The 20,988-nt window shown below is 36.9% G+C and overlaps 1 protein-coding gene across 4 annotated transcripts in view; it reads left to right on the top strand.

Moving 5' to 3' along the window:
* NEK4 (NIMA related kinase 4) overlaps nucleotides 1-20,988 on the top strand; it is a 38,895-nt gene that overhangs the window by 5,734 nt on the left and 12,173 nt on the right. For 2 of the 4 annotated variants that reach the window (XM_058560948.1, XM_058560974.1), the window contains exons 6-14: nucleotides 1,636-1,777; nucleotides 4,073-4,477; nucleotides 9,322-9,471; nucleotides 10,302-10,451; nucleotides 10,917-10,983; nucleotides 12,023-12,132; nucleotides 12,934-13,022; nucleotides 14,586-14,791; nucleotides 15,249-15,382. In XM_058560948.1, coding sequence (XP_058416931.1) covers nucleotides 1,636-1,777; nucleotides 4,073-4,477; nucleotides 9,322-9,471; nucleotides 10,302-10,451; nucleotides 10,917-10,983; nucleotides 12,023-12,132; nucleotides 12,934-13,022; nucleotides 14,586-14,791; nucleotides 15,249-15,382 — 1,453 coding nt within the window. The remainder of the gene's footprint in view (nucleotides 1-1,635; nucleotides 1,778-4,072; nucleotides 4,478-9,321; nucleotides 9,472-10,301; nucleotides 10,452-10,916; nucleotides 10,984-12,022; nucleotides 12,133-12,933; nucleotides 13,023-14,585; nucleotides 14,792-15,248; nucleotides 15,383-20,988) is intronic. The other 2 variants (XM_058560956.1, XM_058560965.1) reach the window with 2 other exon arrangements.

Genomic DNA, 20,988 nt, shown 5'->3' with positions numbered 1-20,988 from the left:
ATTAAAATGAGAGATTATCTAAGAAACCTATTACATTATTTACTATGTAAGATAAGAATCACATCTGAGGGGCTGCCCCGTGACTTAGCGGTTAAGTGCGCGTGCTCCGCTACTGGCCGCCCGGGTTCGGATCCCAGGCGCGCACCGACGCACCGCTTGTCCGGCCATGCTGAGGCCGCATCCCACATACAGCAACTAGAAGGATGTGCAACTATGACATACAACTATCTCCTGGGGCTTTGGGCGGGGGGGGGGGGGAAGAGGAGGATTGGCAATAGATGTTAGCTCAGAGCCAGTCTTCCTCAGCAAAAAGAGAAGGATTAGCATGGATGTTAGCTCAGGGCTGATCTTCCTCACAAAAAAAAAAAAAGAAAAAAAAAATCACATCTGAAAAATAGTGCTCAAGGGGCCGGCCCGGTGGCGCAAGCAGTTAAGTGTGCGCGCTCCGCTGTGGCAGCCCGGGGTTCGCTGGTTCGGATCCTAGGCGCACACCGACGCACCGCTTGGCAAACCATGCTGTGGCGGGGTCCCATATAAAGTGGAGGAAGATGGGCAGGGATGTTAGCCCAGGGCCAGTCTTCCTCAGCAAAAAGAGGAGGATTGGTAGATGTTAGCTCAGGACCAGTCTTCCTCACAAAAAAAAACAAATAGTGCTCGAATTTCTGAGCACTTTCATAAGATTCCTTCTTCACTCATATAACTTCTCAAGAGAAAAATAATTTCTTTCTTTGATTTGCAGATCCTACCTTCACTAAAAAGCCGTTCCAGGATCTAAGACTTAGGGCTGGACAAGATCTTCACAGGCTTTGCCTTGTGACGTGTTAAATTTTGGAGGCAATGCTAGAGAGGCCCCAGGGGATAAAGAAGGGCCATCTTTTTGTTTACATGGTGTATAATTTTTATAATTTCCCACCAAACAGACCTTTGGCCTTCTGCAGTGCTGGTCTTCATGCTAGGTTTAGCCTAGTTGTAGAAATGTCACACTAAAACAGGTGGGGATATAATTCCTGTATATATTTATTCTGCCAGTCAAGGCTGAGTATAAAGCAGTTGTGGTGTTATTACAAACATGTGAAACTTGAAGATGAAAATTATCCTGGTACTTCTGTACGTGAGGAAATTTCTCCTAGATTTTTTATTTTGGAATAGTTTTGTATTTACGGAAAAGTTGCAGAGGTAGTACAGAGAGTTTCTTATACCCCCTCACCCAGTTTCTCCTATCATTAACGTCTTATATTACCATAGAATGTTTGTCAGAACTAAGAAACCAACATCAGTACATTATTGTTGACTAAATTCCAGACTTTATTTGGCTTTCACCAGTTTTTTCACTAATGTCCTTTTTCTGTTCCAGGATCCAGTCCAGAATACCATATTACATTTAGTCCTCATATCTCCTTAGTCAGCTTGGGTCTGTGATAATTTATCACTTTGTTTGTTTTTCATAACCTTGATTGTTTTTGAAGAGTACTCGATAAGTGTTTTGTACTCGTCTTGGTTTTTAGAAGACTGTTCTCTATAAATGGAACAGTTGTCTAAGAGAGTGTAATACATATACATATTTCCTATATACATAAAAACCTTTAATCTTCACTATGTTGATTATAACTTTTTCTTTGTTTCTTTCTCACAAAGAAAAACCTCCAAAAATAATATTAAAAATGGCGACTGTAAATCCAAGGCTGTTGCTACAGTGGTTTCCGGAAAGGCTGAATCAAATCATGAAGTAGTTCCCTCCCAACCACACTCTTCTGAGGGCTCCAAGACATATGTAACGGTATGTTTCTTTTTAAAGGGTATATGTTTTAGAAACTGTATTAAAATGATAGGTCATCTAAGCAAGTTAATTTGTCGTGACTAGGCTTTACTAGAGATTCTATTGTGTAAATAATGCTGTATTATAAAGAAAGAATACTGATGAAGGTGATTCATTTAGCCCACTTTATCTAGAGTGGGCTGTTAAACTGTTCATTAAGTTAGTGCTGTAATAACTTTAAGATTTTTTTTATTGAGATGAAATTGATATAACATAAAGTTAACTGTTTTAAAGTGAACAATTAAGTGCATGCAGTACATTTACAATGTTGTGTAACCATCACCTCTATCCAGTTCCAAAACATTTTTATCACCCCAAAAGGAAACCCCACACCCATTAAGTAGTCACTTTCCATTCCTTCCTCCATCTAGCCCCTGGAACCACTGATGTGTTTTCTATGGATTTTCCTGTTCTGGATATTTCATATAAATGGAATCATACAATATGTGACCATTTGTGTCTGGCTTCTTTCACTGAGCATAATGTTTTTGAGGTTTATCCATGTAACATGTATCAATACTTCCTTTATTTTTACGTCTGAATAATATTCCATTGTATATATATACTACAATGTGTTTATCCATTCATTCATGGTGGATATTGGGTTGTTTTCTGTTTTTGGCTATTGTTATGAACATTTGTATACAAATATTTGTTTGAACACTTGTTTTCGATACTTTTGGGTATATAGCTAGGAGTGGAATTGCTGGCTCATATGGTAATTCTATGTTCAGCTTTTTGAGGAACCACCACACTGTTTTCCATGGCAGTTGTACCATTTTACGTTTCTACCAGCAATCCATGAGAGTTCCAACTTCTCCACAACCTCGTCAGCTCTCGTTATTCTCTGTTTTTCTGATTCTGGACATCCTAGTGCATGTGAAGAGGTATCACACTGTAGTTTTGATTTACATTTCCCTAATGACTAATGACATAGAGCATCTTTTCACAAGCTTGTTGGTCATTTCTATGCCTTCTTTGGCGAAATGTTTAAGTCTTTTGCCCATTTTTAAATTTTTTGTTTGTTTTTTTGTTGTTGAGTTCTAAGAGTTCTTTCTATATTCTAGACCCTTAACAAATATGTGATTTACAAATATTTCCTTCCATTCTGTAGTTGTCTTTTCACTTTCTTAATAATGTCTTTTTATGCACAAAAGTTTTTAATTTTGACTCAGTCCAATTTATCTGTTTTTTCTTTTGTTGCTTGTGCTTTTGGTGTCGTGTCTAAAATCCCTTGCCGTATCCAAGGTCATGAAAATGTATGCCTATGTTTTCTTCTAGGAGTTTTATAGTTTTAGCTCTTATATTTAGGTTGTTGATCCATTTTTTCATTTTTTTTATTGTGGTAAAATATATATATAACAAAATTTACCATTTTCAACTTTCTTATTTGGTGAGGAAGATTGTCCCTGAGCTAACATCTGTTGCCAATCTTCCTCTTTTTTTTCGTTTTTTTGCTTGAGGAAGATTCTCCCTGAGCTAATATCTGTGCCAGTCTTCCTCTGTTTTATATGTGGGCCACCGCCACAGCATGGCTTGAGGAGTGGTGTGTAGGTCCACGCCTGGGATCTGAACCCACGAACCCCGGGGTGCCAAAGCAGAGCACGCTAACTTAACCATTATGCCACCAGGCTGCCCCCTTGCACCGTTTTTAATTGTACAATTTAGTGGCCTTAACTACGTTCACAATGTTGTACAACCATCACCACTATCTTCCAAAACTCTTTCATCATTCCAAACAGAAACTCTGTACCCATTAAGCAGTAACTCCCCATTCCTCCTACTCTCAGGCCCTGGTAACCTCTAATCTACTTTCTGTCTCTGTGAATATGCCTGTTCTAGGTATCTTATATAAGTGGAATCATACAACATTTGTCCTTTTGTATCTGGGTTATTTCACTTGGCATGTTTTCGCGGTTTATCCATGTTGTAGCATGTATCAGAACTGCATTCCTTTCTATGGCTTTATGATATTCCATTATGTATATATATGCACACTAAAATTTTGTTTATCCATTCATCTGCTAATGGACATTTGGGTTGTTTCCACCTTTTGGTTATTGTGAATAATTCTGATATAAACATTGGTGCACAAATATCTGTTTGAGTTCCTACTTTCACTCTGGGAGTGGAATTGCTGGGTCATATGGTAATTCTATGTTTAACTTTCTGAGGAACCTCTTATTCTGTTTTGAATTAATTTTTTTATATGGTTTGAGGAGTGCTGTAATAACTTGGAAGTATGTTTTCACTCAGGGTGAAGACAAATGTTTGTTCCAGGAGAAACTTGTAGTCATTGGCTCCTTGAAGACACCTGCAAGTCTGGAAGGCCACACTTGCAAACCAGACATGAGCAATACTTCAGAATCACTAGCCACAATCAGTAGGGTGAATATTGACATCTTACCTGCAGAAAGGAGGGACTCAATGAGCGACGGCTTAGTTCAAGAGAATCGACTAACACGTTTAGATGCCTCTAATGAGCTAGAAGGAAAATGCAATATTTCTCAAGTGAAGGAGAGGCTGCAGCGCAACACTAAGTCCAGCGCTCAACCAGGAAACCTGATTTCCACGTGGACATCTGACAGTGTCACTGGGGAAAGGAATGACCCAGTGAAGCCTCTGCAGCCCCTAAACAAAGACCAAAAGGCAAACGACCAGGTGAGTGATACACATGAGGTGTTGGTTTCAGGGAGAAGACTGGAAAGTGTGGTTACAAAGGTATGGGTTGTGTTGTTTGGTTGTGTTCTAGTTGTTTTAGGAAAATCAGTTAGTCTGTGTACCAGTTTAAACATAGCAGAAACCAAAGGTCAGGACCTGAGGGATTCTTAGATCCCTTCTGTGCCCTGGGATAGAGTACTTGATGGAAACATGCTATTTGTATGTCTTTCGTATTTCTACATCATTCTTCCTTAGTCCTCCAAGTAGATGGGTAGTTCCAACAATTAGATAATATCACATTCCTTCCTGCTTTTGAAAAGTTAGTTAGTTAGGATTTCTTAAGGAATAAAAAAAATATTTTATATGTTGGAACCAAAGGGGAAGAAAGAAAAGAAGAAAAGGAAAGGAACAAAAGGATTTGATACTGAGAAATTTCTGAGAAAATATGAAGGTTATCTTCTACTTGAACTTGGAAAGAAGCCTAAATTAGATGACGCATGGTAATAGCTGAGGATTAGAGAGAAAGCCCGAACATTTGATTAACTTTACATTTTTATATGTAAAATATTTAAAAAATATATTTAGTACGTGTATTGATTATATTTTTATAATCTATGCTATATATATTAAAATTTGGTGTTACATATATTTTATATTTAATGTAGTCTTTTATATAAATATATATGAAACCTTTGTACATTTATATTCAAATATTTTTAATAAAGTTTTGTTTTTATGGAAAAATGCAAGTATAATGCTCTTGTTATTTAAAGTCATTGGATTGAAACCAAAAGAGCCTTAAGTTTTCTCTGGACACTGGAATCCTTAGTACTTTATAGATAAAATTATGTGTGTCCTGCTTGTTCAGCTTTGCTGTCAAATTAAATTCAAGTTCACTTCTTTTATTTTTTCTGTTTATATTTTTAATTTTTAAAGTACTGATTCAGTGGTTATTAGTATATTCATAAAGTTGTATAATCATCACTAGTGTCTAATTCCAGAACATTTTCATCACCTCAAAAAGAAATCCCATACCCAATAATAGTCACTCTCCATTCCTCCTTCCCCCCAGCCCCTGGCAAACATTGTCTGTATGAATTTGCCTGTTCTGAGTATTTCATATAAATAGAATAATACAATATATGACCTTTTGTGTCTGGCTTCTTTTACTTAGTATAATGTTTTCAGAGTTTATCCACATTGTAGCATGTAGCAGTATTTCATTCTGTTGTATTGCCAAATAAATTCCACTACATGTATATACCATGTTTTATTTATCCGTTCATCAACTGATGAACATATGGGTTGTTTTCAGTTTTTGGCTACTATGGATAATGCTACTATGAATGTTCTTGTAAAAGTTTTTGTGTGGACGTATATTTTCAGTTCTCTTGGGTATATACCTGGGAGTAGAATTGCTGTGTCATATGGTAACTCTATGTTTAACTTTTTGAGGAACTGCAAAACTGCTTTCCAAAGCAACTACATCATTTTTTACTTCTTACCAGCAATATTTGAGGGTTGCAATTTCTCCACATCCTCACCAACACTTGTTATTTTCTGTTCTTTTGATTCTAGTTATTCTAGTGTGTGTAAAGTGGTATCTTATTATGGTTTTGATTTATATTTCCCTAATGACTAATGATGTTGAGCATCTTTTCATGTGCTTATTGGCCATTTGTGTATCTACTTTGTAGAAATATCTGTTCAGATCCTTTGCCCACTTTTAACTTGGTTTATTTTTTTATTGTTGAGTTGTAAGAGTTCTTTACTCTAGATGTCAGTCCCTTATCATATAAGATTTGAAAATATTGTCTCCCATTCTGTGGGTTGTCTTTTCACTTTTCACTTTCACTTTTCTTGATGGTGTCCTTCAGCACAAATGTTTTTAGTTTTGATGAAAACCAATTGTCTATTTTTTCTTTTGTTGTTTGTGCTTTTGGTGTCATAAAGATTTACTCCTATGATTTCTTCTCAGAGTTTATAGTTTTAGCTTTTACATTTAGGTCTGTGATCCATTTTGAGTTAATTTTTTTGTGTGCTGTGAAGAAGGGGTCCAACTTCATTCTTTCATATGCAAATGTTGATTGTCCTAGCACCACTCATTAAAAGATTATTCTTTCCCCATTGAATTATCTTGGCACTTTTGTTGAAAAGTCAGTAGACTATAAATGTAATGGTTTGTTTCTAGACTCTCAGTTCTGTTCCACTGATCTATATCTATCCTTATGTCAGTAACACACTGTCTTAATTACTGTATCTTTGTAGTAAGTTTTGAAATTGGGAAGTTTGGGTCTTACAGATTTAGTCTTATTTTTCAATATTGTTTTGGCTATTTTGGGTCCTTTGCATTTCTATATGAATTTTAAGATCAGCTTGTCAATTTATAATAAAAAGACTGGGATTTGATAGGGATTGCATTGATCATTTGCAGAATATTGGTATCTTTTTTTTTTGTGAGGAAGATCAGCCCTGAGCTAACATCCTGCTGAATCCTCCTGTTTTTTGCTGAGGAAGACCGGCTCGGAGCTAACATCTATTGCCAACCCTCCTCTTCCCCGCCCCCCCCCACAAAGCCCCAGTAGGTAGTTGTGTGCCATAGTTGCACATCCTTCTAGTTGCTGTATATGGGACGCGGCCTCAGCATGGCGGGACAAGCGGTGCGTTGGTGCGCACTGGGGATCCGAACCCGGGCCGCCAGTAGCAGAGCACGCGCACTTAACCGCTAAGCCACGGGGCCGGCCCAGAATATTGGTATCTTAATGTATAAGTCTTCCAACCCATGAACATGGGATGTCTTTCTATTTATTTAGTTCTTCTTTAATTTCTTATACTGATTTATTGTTTTTAGTGTATAAGCCTTGTACTTCTTTTGTTAAATTTATTTCTAAGTGTTTTATTCCTTTTGGTACTATTGTAAATGGAATTGTTTTCTTAATTTCATTTTCACAGTGTTCATTTCCTATGTAGAGAAATACAATTGATTTCTATAAATTGATGTTGTATCCTATAGCCTTGCTGAACTCGTGTATTAGTTCTAATAATTATTTTATAGTGGATTCTTTAGGATTTTCTGAATACAAGATCATGTCATCTGTGAATAGAGGTAGTTTTACTTCTTCCTTTCCAATTGGCATTTCTTTTTCTTGCCTAATTGCCCTGGCTAGAACCTATAGTACAATGTTGAATAGAAGGGGGGGGAGTGAATATCCTTGTCTTGGTCTTGATCAAATTCCTTTCTTATATCAGGCTTTTAGAGCAGATTTTTTGTTTATTTGATAGAATTTCGTGTCTAGCATTTCTTCTTTTTTTTGTTGTTATTGTTTTTGTTGTTGATAAAAGTAGAAGTTTTTTTCAGGACCAATTGGATTTCATGGAGACACTTTTTAAGTCATTTGTTCTGTCACTCTTATATGTGTATAAGCTTTATTTTGAACAGCCTATACTTTTTAACAGCAGAAAAGCATTTATTTCACTCTTCAGAATTGTATCAATCATTGTTTAGTATCTTGGTCTCCTTGTTCAGCCAGCTTATTATGTAATAATATTGTAAAATTTAATCATTTACTATATTTTATGTGTAATGTTAGGTGTACTCTTGAAAGAATAAATTTACACGTTATTTTTCCTATAGGAGTCATTATTTTGTGTTTGCCAGAGGATCTAAATGATAGATGATAATGTCTTAATGGTAATGACTCTTAGAAAGCAATTTTACCTTGTATTAATATCATATCATTTGTTTTTCTTTCTAAAATGCACCACATAAGTAGGCTCTTGATAAAAATGTGTTGACTGAATCATATTCAATTACCAGTGCCCTTCTACTTGAAAACCGGGATATTTTGAGAGTTAAAAATTGTTAAAAAAAAATAAATGGGGGGCCAGTCCAGTGGTGTAGTGGTTAAGTTTGCATGCTCTGCTTCAGCGGCCCAGGGCTTGTGGGTTCAGATCCTGGGTGTGGACCTACACACTGCTCATAAAGCCATGCTGTGGCGGCGACACACACACGAAATAGAGGAAGATTGGCACAGATGTTAGCTCAGAGCCAACCTTCCTCACCAAAATATAAATAAATAAATAAATGGAAGAATCTGTTTTATTTTAATGTTTGGTATGGATTAGTTTCTAAAACCAGCTATCCAAATAAAATACTAAGTTGTTGTTGGTAATCTTTATAACTTAAAAGGTAATTTATTTTATCATTACTGCTGCTAGTAATAGCTCCCATTTTTTGAGCATCTAATGTGTGCTAGACATAGTCCTAAGTACTTTAGTAGGCCATCTCCTCTAATCCTCCAGCAATCATATGATGTGTGTGAGTCATTTTACACATTTATAAAAAAGGAAACTGAGGTTCAGGGAGACTAAGTTTCTCAGATATGACTCCACCTGACTCCAAACTCAATGTTCTTTTTATGGTGCTTTTTAGAGTTTACTGATGTTTACTTGGGTAGTATGTGTATATTAAATTGGATTTCATTTAAAACATTTGTTAGTTTTCTGAATAGAAAACCTATTAAAAGCTATGAAAAGATGTTTTTTAAAAACTAAATTGAACAAGTAGTTTCAGGTTAGTAACAATCTGAGTAATTTAATTAAAATAATTATTTATTTTTATTTGGGAAAAGAAAAAAAGCCAGAATATGTGGATAACTGATGTCAGCATGTCGTCTTTGCCTGTCAACACTGCAAATAAGCATTCATTTTGAGAATGACAACTGCTCCTTCTCATTTTCATTTATATTTCTAAAAGTAGGTATGGAGGGTTTGGCCATTTGGAAGTTCAAAAGACTATTTTATTATTCTGGTTTTTTTGTTTGTTTCATTTTATTATTTTTAAGGATCGAGTTGCTAGTGAATGTATTATAGAAAAACAGGACAGAGTCTACTCAGGTTTACAGCCACACAACTCTGGGTCTGAACCTTCCCTGTCTCGACAGCGACGGCAGAAGAAACGAGAACAGACTGAGCACAGTGGGGAAAAGAGACAGGTTGGTGGAGATCTCTTTGGAATAAGTCATTGTGCTGCTGCTTGGGAAATAGACTTTATGAAGCTTGATTTCTGTTTAGAATGATTAACAGTTGCTAAAAAAGGCACATGAGAAATGCAAGGAACAGATGGAGAAGGGTGGCAATGGCAAGATGCTAAATATTAGTTTTTAAATGTTAGTGAGTTGGAAGCAGAGTAGGGGCTTTATCTTCCCCAGCAAAGATGGACAGATCATTTTGAGGGTTAAAGGAAAAGGCTAACAAGGGTAAATCTCTGATCCGTCCTGTGTTATATTGATGAACAGTTTCTCCCTCATCTTCTGCATAAAATCCTGTTGACACCTCTTTTTTTTTTTGCTGGGAAAGATTCTTCCTGAGCTAACATCTATTGCCAATCTTCCTCCCTAAAGCCCCAGTACATAGTTGTATATTCTAGTTGTAAGTCCTTCTAGTTCTTCTATGTGAGCTGCCACCACAGCATGGATACTGACAGATGAGTGGTGTGGTTCCACGCCCGGGGAACCAAACTCAGGCTGCCAAAGCGGAGCACCCCGAACTTTAACCCCTAGGCCATCAGGGCTGGCTTGACACCTCATTTTTTTTTAATTGAGATATTACCTCATTTCTTGAAATAACTTTCACAGGCACCCTCTCTGTAAGCTTCTTAGATGGTCATTCACTTTTGGCAGAAATTTTTCCAAAAAAATGCAGTGTTTTGAAGTTTTTGAGAGCAAATCACTGACAAATATATAGGACACTTACTGATGGGGGAACTTTGCAGGTGGTTCTATATGAAATTGATAATCTTCTCCCTCTTTTTTAATTATTTAAGTTCCAAGAGGTTCCTTCTCGACTTTTGCCTTCTCTTCCCACTGTTGGAAAAGTGGATGATACATTAACACAAAAGGATGCTGAAAACCAAAGTAGAGTGGTCACTGGATCTGCGAGCAGTTCGAGGAGCAGTGAGATGTCATCATCAAAGGTTTGTGGGGAGTAAATGTTGGATTTTTTTAAACCTTCTTTTAAAGCTTTTTTGGTTGTAAAATCCTGCATATATTGTGAAGTTTTGTATTAAAACATCTTAGCTCTGCTTTTTGCCAAACACTTTGCCAAGGGGATAGATTTATGATTCCCAGCAGAAGCTTTGATTGAAATGGACTGATTTTATAGTTCCAGAGATGGTCACTTCTGGTTAATTAAGGAGACCAAGTAGATTCTGAATGTAGGAAATGCAAAATTCCCCATTTGCCCTTCCAAAAATGAGTACTTCCCAGAAATGAGGGCTGTAATCAGTCCTAGCTAGTAGCTGTAACCCTGATGTGGACTGGTTTCAAATGAACGCTCCTTTAAAGGCCTGTGCAGGGCCTTTTCCTGTGGTGCTGGATGATGCGTCATGCATTGTAGAATGGTGAGTAGGGATAGAAGTAACTCTGACTTTCTTTGAAAGGATCGACCATTATCAGCAAGAGAGAGGAGGCGACTAAAGCAGTCACAGGAAGAGATACTCCCCTCAGGTAAAGTTGTTCCCTTTCCTTCATCTGTTGGAGGTTGTTGGTATGGCTCATGGACATAAGCATTGGTTCTAATTGTGAGGTTTTAAGAATTTTGAAGCATCAATAATCCATTTGGGAAACTGATTTGGAATAATTTTTGAAATTTCTCAGTCAAGCCTTTAAAAATATCAGCACAGGGGGCCGGCCCGGTTGCACAGTGGTTAAGTGCGTGCGCTCTGCTGCAGCGGCCCGGGGTTCGCAGGTTCTGATCACGGGAGCACACCAATGCACCGCTTGTCAGGCCATGCTGTGGCAACGTCCCATATAAAGTAGAGGAAGATGGGCACGATGCTAGCCCAGGGCCAGTCTTCCTCAGAAAAAGAGGAGGATTGGCATCGGATGTTAGCTCAGGGCTGATCTTCCTCGTGAAAAGAAAAAAATCTGGCATAGGCTGTTGGATCTGGAACTTGTATTATCAGAGGAAGAGGATATTAAAAAGAGAGCAAGAGGGCTTTGAGTGGCAGTAATTCCTGGGAGATTTTAGACAGGAAATCGAGTGAGTGTTTAATTTGTTTCCATGTTCAGAGTCTGCTGGTCAAACAAGTGCTGTCTTCTCAGGAATAGAGAGAGGAAGCTGGGAGAATGATGCTGCCCTGGGCTAAGGGCTGTGATTATTCCTATAAATATTATCTAAAGACAGTATTAGTAGTTTTCATTTGTTGAATGTATACTATGTCTCAAGCATTATGGTAAGCATTTTAAGGGCATTATCTCATTTCATATTTACGGTAACTGTCGAAAGCAGGCAGCATTATCCCCAGTTTGCAGCTGAGGAAACTGAGGCTCAGAGGGGTTAAGTAACTTACCCAAGGTCACAGAACTGGTAACCTTAGAGCTGGGATTTGAACTGAGGTGTCAGATACCTGAGTGATGATGAACACGTTGTCTGAGTTACTTCTAGGCCGGCCCTTGCTGGTATATCTTGCATACCCAGTGCAGAGCCTGCTTCTGTTGAGGCCAGCCCACCACAAACAACTGCTGGGGGTGGTTACTTTTTCAGGCCCTTCAGTGAGGAGAGCTTCTCTCAGTGCACTGTGGCCAGGGAAACTACAAGAGGAAGGCCAGCCCACACCTGGTCGATGGTTGTCTTCTGACTGCAGTGTTGCTCAGGTACATTACATGGTTCTAAGGAAAAAGGTAGACTTGTCTACATCTGGCAAGGCTAATAAAGTAAACCTCATATATGCCAGCTCCATTTATTTCTGGGACAGCGCTGGCTTAGGTTACACCTTTTCACTCTTGGTAAGGAACAGAACTGGTCAATAATAATTAAAAGGATTATGTTTGCTCCATTAAGGGAATGGATTTTTTTCAGGCACTCTTGTAAACAATTGGTAGCCTAGTTAAATACCTTTCTTAGGTAGTCTTTAAAACAAGACTTCCAAAGGGCTTCTACTAGGCAGCACTTTGCTTATTCTGCTGTTATCAGTATATCTACCTACCTGGTCAGATTTTAGTCTCATTTGCTGATCATTCCTCAGTTTCCTGTTTATGTCAAAGTGCCTTACCTTCTTACCTGGGGATGATGTAGGGCCACCATCTGGTGGCTAAATGGGTAATTACAAGGTTTCCAACCCATGTTTACTTTTCTGTGTAATAATACCCTGGGGATAATTATTCATTTTTCTGTATTCCAGTTTCTGACACTATTTCTAGGAACATATTATTATTTTAAAAAATAGAAACTTCCCACCCTTGAAAGTAATGAATATTTATTTTCTTTAACAATATTCTATGATTTAGTTTTTTCACTAATTAAGACATCTTCTCCATTTTCCAGAGTTGTAAGGTTTGTGTGTAACTATATCAAGTAGATACGCGTTGTGTCTAGGCATTGCATCGAAAACTGTTTCATGTGTTACATTCTAGTTGTGTTGTCATATGGAATTTTGTTTTTCCAAACATTAATAGGAAAGGAAACTCATCCATTGTCTCTCTGAGGATGAGTTAAGTTCTTCTACAAGTTCAACAGATAAATCAGATGGGGATTCCAGGGAAGGGTAAGTTCTTGTTTTTCTGTCACCCTTCTTAAACTATTTCTGTTTGAACTAATCCTAAATGTACATGTATAGTAGTATTCAAAACTGTAGTACTGTCAATGATACCATTATAAATGTTTTGGTATATGCTAGAGCTAAAAATATCTCTTCTAATAAATTCATCTGATTTTCATTCACAATTCTTACAGAATGTCTTCTTAGATCTGTGGGTATAGTTTTCATCAGATTTGGAAAAATTGGGGCCATTGTTTCCTCAAATATTTTTTCTGGACCCCCTCCTGCCCTCTTGAGGATTCTAATTACAGTCATTCGTTGCATAACAGCATTTCGGTCAATGATGGACTGCATATACACTGGTGGTCTCATAAGATTAGTACCATATAGCCTAGGTATGGAGTAGGCTATACCATCTAGGTTTGTGTAAGTACACTCTATGATGTTCACACAATGATGAAATCGCTTAATAATGAAATTTCTCAGAATGTCTCCCTATTGTTAAGCGATGCATGACTGTACATGTATATTAATTGTTTGAAGTTATCCCATAGCTCACTGATGGTGTTCATTTTTTTTAGACCTTTTTTCTCTGTTTCATTTTTCATAGATTCTATTGCTATATCTTTGAGTTCACTAATCTTTTTCTATAATGTTTAATCTGTTAATCCCATCCCATGTATTTAGCACATTGTCCTTTTCATTTCTGGGAGATCGCTTTGGGTCTTTTTTATATCTTCTTTGCCTCTCCTTAATATGTTAATGTTTTCCTGTACCTTGGACATATAGAATATATTTATAATAACTGCTTTAATGTCCTTATCTGCTAATTGTACCACTTGTGTCACTTCTGGGTCTGTTTCTATTAGCTGATTTTTTTCTCCACAAATGTGTGCTGTTTTCCTGCTTCTTTGCATGTCTGGTATTTTTGACTGGTTGCCAGACATTGTCAATTTTATCTCATTAGGGGCTGGTATTTTTATATTTCTTTAAATATTCTTAAGCTTTGCACTTGGAGATAGTTTGAGTTACTTAGAAACAGTTGGGCAGAATTTATACACAGAAATCTGGGGCTTCGTCTTTCTGGCTCTCTCCTTTCCAAGATTCCTCTCTCACTTTCTAGTGGCAGTGGTTTGTGTCTTGAACTCTGTCCTTTGGTTCTGCAGGCCAGAAAGATTATGGATTTTCTGTTGTACTTTAGCTGCGTATGGCCTGCCCTTGAGCTAAAAGGTGTTGACTCTCCTCCAGAATCTGCCTGTGAATTTTGTGCATTCTCCAATGCCTTCACATAGTTGATTTTTGTGGTTTGTCTAGAGTTTAGGTGGAAGGGTCCATCCGTATTCTTGGCCATTTGGAAGCAGAACTTCCTAAAGGTTGTTTTGCATCTAATTTTTTTCCCCCAGTAATTTTGTTGAGATCAAAATGGTTTTACAACATGGTATAATTTTGGGTGTCTATTATTGTTTATCAGTTTCTGGATAGACTTCTTCATGCTCACCCCACACCTAATTCTTTAATGAAAAATTCTTATGAAGCCAATTAAATAACAATGGGGTTTTTTTTTTCCAGGAAATGTCATACAAATGAAATGAGTGACTTGGTACAATTGATGACTCAGACCCTAAAACTGGACTCTAATGAGAGCTGTGAAGATCTCCCAGTACCAGATCCAGTGTCAGAATTTAAACTTCATCGGAAGTATCGGGACACACTGGTACTTCATGGGAAAGTTGCAGAAGAGGCAGAGGAATTCCATTTCAAAGAGCTACCTTCAGGTGATCAGTTTATTCTTTTACAGCAAGCTGGAGAGCAGATTTTTATTGGAGACGTGTCAAGCTAAGGAGGTAATGCTTTTAAATTTTTAAATTTTTTATTATTTCATTTGGATATCTCCATAAAAGGTATATGTTGTTTTATGTAACAGTTGTGTTCCTGAAAAGCTGCATGAAAATTGAGTTTTAAAAATAAATATAAATAAATACATTTGGAATTTTTCATGTGGATTTTCTTCAAATTATACAGTTGTGGTTTTTAGGTTTAGAAGATGGCAGTGAGACATGAAGCATAAGTTCGTATATACATTTTTAGTCATTAAAAATACATAAAGTCATTAAACCAAACTCTTGTCAAAATGAAAAGAATCCTACATGACAAAATTTTTTAAAAGCATTGCGTTCTTCTTGCTGCAGTGGTGAAAGTGTTTATTTTACCCTTTTTGTTATTGCTTTTTAGCTATCATGCCAGGTTCTGAAAAGATCAGAAGAATAGTTGAAGTCTTGAGAGCTGATGTGATCCAGGGCCTGGGGATTCAGCTTTTAGAGCAGGTATATGATCTTTTGGAAGAAGAGGATGAATTGGAGAGAGAGGTGAGTTTCCCATTAGCTGTGTCAGCTGCTTATGCTATGGAATTATTTTTTAACAGTCTTTTGAAATATAATTAACATACTATACATTTTACCCATTCAAAGTATACAATTAAAGGGTTTTTAGTATGTTCACAGAGTTGTACAACCTTCACCACGATCAAAGTTAGAACATTTAATTACTCCCAAAAGAAACCCTATACCCATTGGCCATCACTCTCCGTTATTCCCCCAAGCCTTTCACCCCTAAGCAACCACTAATATTTCTTCTCCATAGATTTGCCTAGTCTGGATATTTCATTTTAGTGGAATCATACAAAATATGTGATCTGTTGTTGATTAGCTTCTTTTGCTTAACATAATGTTTTCAAGATTCATTCTTGTTGTAGCATACATCACGTACTTCATTCCTTTATATGGCCAAATAATATTCTGTTGTATGACTATACCACATTTTGTTTATCTGTTCATTAACTGATGGACATTCAGATTGTTTCCACTTTTTGGCCATTATGAATAATGCTGCTATGAACATTAGTGTGCAAGTTTTTGTGTGGACATATATTTTCATTTTTCTTGGATGTGTACCTAGGAGTGGAAATTCCTGAATCATATGGAAAGTCTGTGTTTAACGTTTTGAAGAACTGCCAGACTGTTTTCCAAAGTGGCTTGTACCATTTTACCTTCCCACCAGTAATGTATGAGGGTTCTAATTTTTCCACATCCTTGCCAACACTTGTTATTGTCATCATTTTGATTGTAGCCATCCTAGTGGTTGGGAAGTGGTATCTCATTATGGTTTTGATTTGCTTTTCCCTAATGGGTAATGATGTTTAACATCTTTCATGTGCCTATTGGCCATTTGTATATCTTTTTTGAAGGCATGTCTATTCTGATCTTTTACACATCTTAAAATTGATATTTATCTTTTAATTATTGAATTGTAAGAGTTCTTTACATATTAGGGATATAATTCCTGTATCAGATACATGATTCGCAAAGATTTTTTTCCTATTCTGTGATTGTTTTTTCTGTTTCTTAATGGCATCGTTTGTAGCACAAAAGCTTTTAATTTTGTTGAAATCTAATTTATCTGTTTTGTTTTTTGTCACTTGTGCTTTTGGTGTCATGTCTAAGAAGGCTTTGCCTGACCTAAGGTCACAAAGATTTATTCCTATGTTTTCTTCTAAGAGTTTTATCATTTAAGCTGTTACAATTAAGTCTATAATCCATTTTGAGTTAATTTTTGTATTACGTAGGAAGGGCTCCAATTTCTTTCTTTTGCACAGGATATCCAGTTGTCCTAACACCATTTGTTGAAAAGACTATTTTTTTCCTATTGAAATTTCTCAGCACCCTTGTTGAAAATCAATTGACCATAATGTAAGGATTTATTTCTAGACTCTTAGTTATGTTCCATTGATTTATATGTCTATCCTTATGTCTCTACCACACTGTCTTTATTACCATAGCTTTGTACTAAGTTTGAAATTAGGAAGTGTGAGTCTTCGAACTTTGTTCTTCTTTTTCGAGATTGTTTTGGCTATTAATTGCATTTCCATGTGAATTTTAGAATCAACTCGTTAATTTCTGTAAAAATGGCAGGATTTTGATTAGGACGCTATAGAATTTTGCTTTGAAAAAATTTTAGTTTGACTTACCTGACTTTTCTGATTAAAATTACTGTTATTGATACCGAGCAGTCGGCTTGCTCTGCTCGCCACGATCTGAGCCAATTAATCACAACAAATTAGAGATCAAGAAAAGAAGTTTAGATTAGCCAGCAAATCAGAAGACAGGTGACTAATGTCTCAAAGACCCATCTTCAAAGATTACAGAATCTTGAGGCGGTTATATAGGGAAAATGGGCAGTGAGGAGGGGGTCCAGGGAGGTTGGGCTCCAGGCATGACGGGCTCCAGGCATTACGTTGTTCCATTCTTCTGTCAACTGTTGTGGATACCTTGTAGGTGTGTTTCCTGCCTGTGGTCTGCCTGTTCTGGAGAGAAACTCATAGAACAAAGTTTTTAATTTATCAAGCTATTGGGGAGTACATACATAAGTGGAGGCCATAAATCAGGAGAGCATGTGAACTTTTTGGAGTATGTGCAGCACAGCGAGTCGTCACCTGGAGGAGGGGCTGGGCCATTTAGTGTAACAAGATGGCCTCACTTATGCTCACTTACGTTATTATACTTAAATCTTTTTTCTTTTTGAGAGATTCATCACTTATGTTCCCAGATTTAAAAGTAAACATAAGGCGTACTTATATTTATATAACACAAATAATTCTATACTGATTTTTAAAAATTATTTATTGTTTTTCCCTATCTGAATACAAAGGTAATAATACATGGTCGTTGTAGAACATTGAGAACATACAGATTAAAAAAAAAATCAGTATAATCTTAGCACTCAGTGATTCTAGATTTTGTTATCTATCATTCCATAAATAGTAGTAGTAGTAATACTTAAAAAGTGCCACACAGTTTTCTAAGCATTTTGCATGTGTATCTGCAACAATCCACTGAAGTTGGTACTAGTATCTCCATTTTGTAGACGAGGACTCTAAAGCACACAGAGGTTAAATGAGTTGCCCAAAGTCACACTGCTAACAATTGGCTTTCAGTGTAGATGGTCTGATTCCAGAATCCATGCTCTTAACCATTGTTCTATACTGCCTTTCATTCTCTTATACATATGTCAGTAGTTTGCTGTGTACATACACGCATCCATCATATCACATTCACGTATGTATCATAGGCTTTTTCCTTTTTTTTTTTTGCGAAACAGGATTATGCCATATACAATTTTGTAGCCCATATTTTTCACTTAACAGCACAGCTGAGCTCAGAAGCGCTGCCAGCTACTCATAGTAACAATCACTCCTGATTGTTCCTGTGCTTTCAAGGCCACTGCTCTTTTCCTGCTCTCCCAGGGCTAATTCCTGATTGTGATGACCAGTCGCAGTTCACATCATGCAGATTATTCTCCAGTGAATCAGTTACATTATATCACATCTGCATTATGAAAACTTTCACAGTAGTAGAAGTGCCTAAACAAACATTTTTTGATTAGTTGCTCGTTTTGGATTTATGTTTCTAGTTTTTTGGTAATAATAACAACAACAATAAAGCCTTAAATTCCTGGAAATGCAGTTGCTTCTGTACCAATTTAATAAGAAATGATACCTAAGTGTTATTTTAATTTATTTATTTCAAAATAATTTCAGATTAACAGAAAAGTTACAAAAATAGTACAAGGAATTCCTGAATACTCCTTACCTATATTCCCGAATGTTACTATTCTTCCACTTTGGCTTTATCATTCCTTCTCTGTATATATATAATTATTTTTTTATTCATTTGTGAGAACGTTGCAGACGTGATGTCTCTTTCCCCTAAATTCTTCAGTGTATTTCCTAAAAACAAGAATATTTCCTTACATAACTACAATACAATTATCAGACTCAGAAAATTAACATTGATACAATACTATTATCTAACCTATAGACCTTATTTAAATTTGACTAATTGTCCCTCTAATAATATCCTGTATAGCAAAAGAATAAAAATTTTCTGTTCTAGGATTCAATTGATTCAACTTAATTAGGATTGAATCAATTCAATAAGGATTACATTTTTTTTTTTTCTGTGAGGAAGATCAGCCCTGGGCTAACATCCGTGCTAATCCTCCTCTTTTTGCTGAGGAAGGCTGGCCCTGAGCCAACATCTATTGCCAATCCTCCTCCTCTTTTTTTTTTCCCCGCCAAAGCCCCAGTAGATAGCCGCATGTCATAGGTGCACATCCCTCCAGTTGCTGCATATGGGACGCGGCCTCAGCATGGCCAGAGAAGCAGTGCGTCGGTGCACGCCCAGGATCCGAACCCGGGCCGCCAGCAGCGGAGCGCATGCACTCAACCGCCAAGCCACGGGGCCGGCCCTAGGATTACATTTTTTAACAGCTTTATTGAGATATAATTCATGTATCATGAAATTCACCCATTTAAAGTGTACACTTCAGTGCATTTTAGTATATTCACAAATATATGCAACTATCACCACAGTCAATTTTAAATATTTTTGTCTCCTTAAAAGGAACCTTGATACTTTTATCTATCAGCCCTCTATCCTCTCCTCCCTCCAGGCCTAAAGAACCACTAATCTATTATCTGTCTCTATACATTTGCCTATTCTGGACATTTCATTTAATGGAATGTACAAACTATGTGATCTTTTGTGACTAGTGTCTTTTACTTAGCATAATGTTTTCAAGGTTCATCTGTATAGTGACATGTATCAGTACTTCATTCCTTTTTATGGCCAAACAAGATTCCATTGTATGGATATACCACATTTTGTTTATCTATTCCTCAGTTGATGGACATTTGGGTTTCCACTTTTTGCCTATAATGAATAATGCTAGCATAAGCTTTTGTGTGTATTCAGTTCTCTTGGGTGCATAACCAGGAGTGGAATTGCTGGGTCATATGGTAATTCCGCATTTAAATGTTTGAGGAACTTGCAGACTGCTTTCCAAAGCAGCTGCACCATTTTACATTCCTACCAGTGGCACAAGAGGGTTTTGATTTCTCCAGATCCTTTTCAACACTTGTGATTATCTGACTTTTTGATTATAGCCATCCTATGGGTGTGAAGTAGTATTCATTGTGGTTTTGATTTGCATTTCCCTGATGACTAATGATGTTGAGCATCTTTTCATGTACTACTTTCCATTTTTATATTTTCTTTGGAGATATGTCTACTCAAGTTCTGTGTGCATTTTTTAATTGAGTTATCTTTTAATTACTGAGTTTCAGAAGTTCTATATATATTTCAGATACAAGTCTCTTATCAAATATATGATTTGCAAATATCTTCTCCCATTCTGTGAGTATGGGAGAATGTCTTTTTACTTTCTTGATAGTGTTCTTTGAAGCACAAAAATTTTTTAGTTTGATGAGGTCCAATTTATTTTTCTTTTGCTGCTTGTATTTTTGGTGTCTAAGAATCCATTGCCAAATCCAGGGTCATGCAGGTTTACCTCTATGTTTTCTTCTAAGAGGTTTATAGTTTTAGACCCTACATTTAGGTCTTTGATGAACTTTGAGTTAATTTTTGCATATAGTATGAAGTAAAGATCCAACTTCATTTTTATATATGTGGCTGTCCTTTTGTCTCACCACCATTTGTTGAAAAGACTATTCTAACACCTCGTCAAAAAAAAAGTTGACCATAGACCCATGGGTTTATTTTTGACACTTGATTCTATTCCATTAATCTGTTTCTATCTTATGCCAGTTCCATACTGTCTTTTTTTTATTTTTTTATTTTTTTTATTTATTTATTTTTCCCCCAAAGCCCCAGTAGATAGTTGTATGCCGTAGTTGCACATCCTTCTAGTTGCTGTACGTGGGATGCAGCCTCATGGCCGCGTGGCCGGAGAAGCGGTGCGTCGGTGCGCACCCGGGATCCGAACCCGGGCCGCCAGCAGCGGAGCGCGCGCACTTAACCGCTAAGCCACGGGGCTGGCCCCCAGTTCCATACTGTCTTGTTTACTGTTACTTAGTAGTTTTGAAAGGATAGGTGAGTCCTCCAACTTTGTTCTTCTT

This window comes from Diceros bicornis, chromosome 2 (genome assembly GCF_020826845.1).
Source record: "Diceros bicornis minor isolate mBicDic1 chromosome 2, mDicBic1.mat.cur, whole genome shotgun sequence".
Lineage (NCBI taxonomy): Eukaryota > Metazoa > Chordata > Mammalia > Perissodactyla > Rhinocerotidae > Diceros > Diceros bicornis.
This window is presented reverse-complemented; position numbering and strand designations above follow the sequence as displayed.